Source organism: Chrysochloris asiatica, unplaced genomic scaffold, assembly GCF_000296735.1.
Source record: "Chrysochloris asiatica unplaced genomic scaffold, ChrAsi1.0 scaffold00004, whole genome shotgun sequence".
NCBI lineage: Eukaryota > Metazoa > Chordata > Mammalia > Afrosoricida > Chrysochloridae > Chrysochloris > Chrysochloris asiatica.
Window position 1 is genome coordinate 32,516,739 of NW_006408522.1, and position 2,090 is coordinate 32,518,828.

The following is a 2,090-nucleotide window of genomic DNA, read 5'->3' on the forward strand; positions in this document are numbered from 1 at the left end:
TGACAATAGTACAAAAGGGCCGATCCAAACCAAGGTTCACCTTTCAAGTCACTCAGTAGTCTTCTCAACTTAAAAAGGAGGCCACAGAAACAAATCCCTCAGCAATTTTTTAAAGGCTTTAGTCAGGAGCTTCCTTTCCTTAAGCTAAGATGTACCCGGAACAACGGGAAACTTAAGGAGGAGTCCTAGGAGAAGGAAGTGGCAGCCCCACCCAACTCAAGGATGGAAGGTTCTAGTAGGATGACTGTAAAAGCTCAGGAGGCAATTAGGTCTAGAATCTCGATGCTGACAGGAAGGAGAGAGATGGAGCCGGGTGAGTACTGGGAATCTATACAACTTTTGTGAGGTGCTAAATCGAGAGAGGGAAGTTTTGAGAGAGCAACAATGAACAGAAAAGAAAGAAGTATTTAAATTGGTCATTGATGGTTCATTGTGTAATCTGGTCTCCTTCCTCTCATTTCCCCATCCTCTTTCTGACCTTGGGGCACAAATCTTACTGCCATTCATTTTCTTTCCTCTGGCTGTGGACAACTTTTTTACAATCTTGGGTTAGAATGGCCTGGGGAAGTCTGACATGAACTGTAGGGCCTTCCTTTGCCACAAGTGCCCTTTGATGCCTCCGAGGCTATTTCTACGGCTAACATTTAAGCTGTGGGAGGACCACCTCTCTGATACTGAAACTTCTTTCAGTCCAGCTTCTCAGACTCTTAGCTCTCCCCTGAGGAAGCTACATATCATAGAAACTATGCAAAATTAGAGATTTACATTAAAAAGAAATACAAACCAAAATTTAATAGAGAAAAGTTTAAGAGATTTATGTGCTGGATTCCAGAATGTTTTGGTGCTAAATTCTAGAGTAGCCCAAAAAATATTGTATTATCTTTTAAAATAGGATTTTGAAGTTATAAAAGTTATATAAAATCTATACTTATTGTAAAAAAAATTGTAGACATTATATAGGTGGTTGATGGTGGTGATTATGTGTTGTGGAATCAGTTCTGACCTATAGCAACCCTGCTTAGGGTTTCTGAAGCTGTTAATCTTTATGAAAGCAGAAAAATCTCATCCTTCTCCTGCTGGTATATTTGGTAGTTTCGAACTGCTGACTTTGAAGTTAGCAGCCTGTCTCATAACCACTACACTACCATAGCACCTTAAACATTACATTAGGATGAAAAAAAAAGTAAGTCTCCCTTTACATATACATATACTCTTAATCCTATGCTTTCCCTAAAGGCAAACACTGTTAACAGTTTAATGGTTTCCAAATAATGTTGAAAATATCAGATTGTTTAAAATTATGTAAGACTGTTTTACACTGAGATCATATAATATATATTATTTGATGATGCACTTTTTTTTTTTTTTTAAGTTTTTTATTGTGAAAGTTTACAGGGCATATCAGTTTTACATTCAACAAATCATACACCTTGTTTCATTACAATGATTATAATCCCCTTCATGTGCCATCAGTTAACAGTATTTCTCTCTATCCACTTTAGCTTTTTAAAAACAAACAATCAAACCACTCAGGCATATATAATAATTTACATCTCCAAAGGGCACATTCTGCAAGTCTGCCTCCTGACCACTAGCTCTTAGTGCTTTTCTTCTTAGTCCTTGAATCTAGAGTCCTCAGCCACTCCCCCTCTCAATGCCCCCATCTCTTCCTCCATCTCTAGCACTGCTGTTTCTCTGAATAAGGTCCTGCATTCTGCTTGTGCACTTCTCTCTTGATGGTCCTAGGGTCCTCTGTTTCTGAACTGTAAGATTAGCCACTCCCCCTTTTTTGTTACAAAACTTCTACCTTTACAATTGTGACAGTTGCAATTAGTCATGATAACAATTATTCACTATTGAATCTTACAAATCTTTTCCCCATCTCTTTTCACCAGACACATCTAGACAAGATGACAGCTACTCAGTGGGGACTCTTTCTTTCCCCCCATACTCTTAAACTAAACTCCCTTTTGAAACCTTGTAAGCCAGTCACTTGGTGTCTTTATTGTCCCCTCATTTTAGGTAGCCAATGTCTAAGTTGCCCGTCCCTATCTACCCTGTGTACAGATGGGATAGCATTGATACTTGAT

The 2,090-nt window shown here is 38.5% G+C and overlaps 1 protein-coding gene across 1 annotated transcript in view; it reads left to right on the forward strand.

Annotated features, from left to right (window-relative positions):
• Positions 1 to 240: 240 nt before the first annotated feature.
• TGM7 (transglutaminase 7) overlaps positions 241 to 2,090 on the forward strand; it is a 54,138-nt gene continuing 52,288 nt past the window's right edge. Inside the window, exon 1 of the mRNA XM_006831885.1 lies at positions 241 to 313. Coding sequence (XP_006831948.1) covers positions 241 to 313 — 73 coding nt within the window. The remainder of the gene's footprint in view (positions 314 to 2,090) is intronic.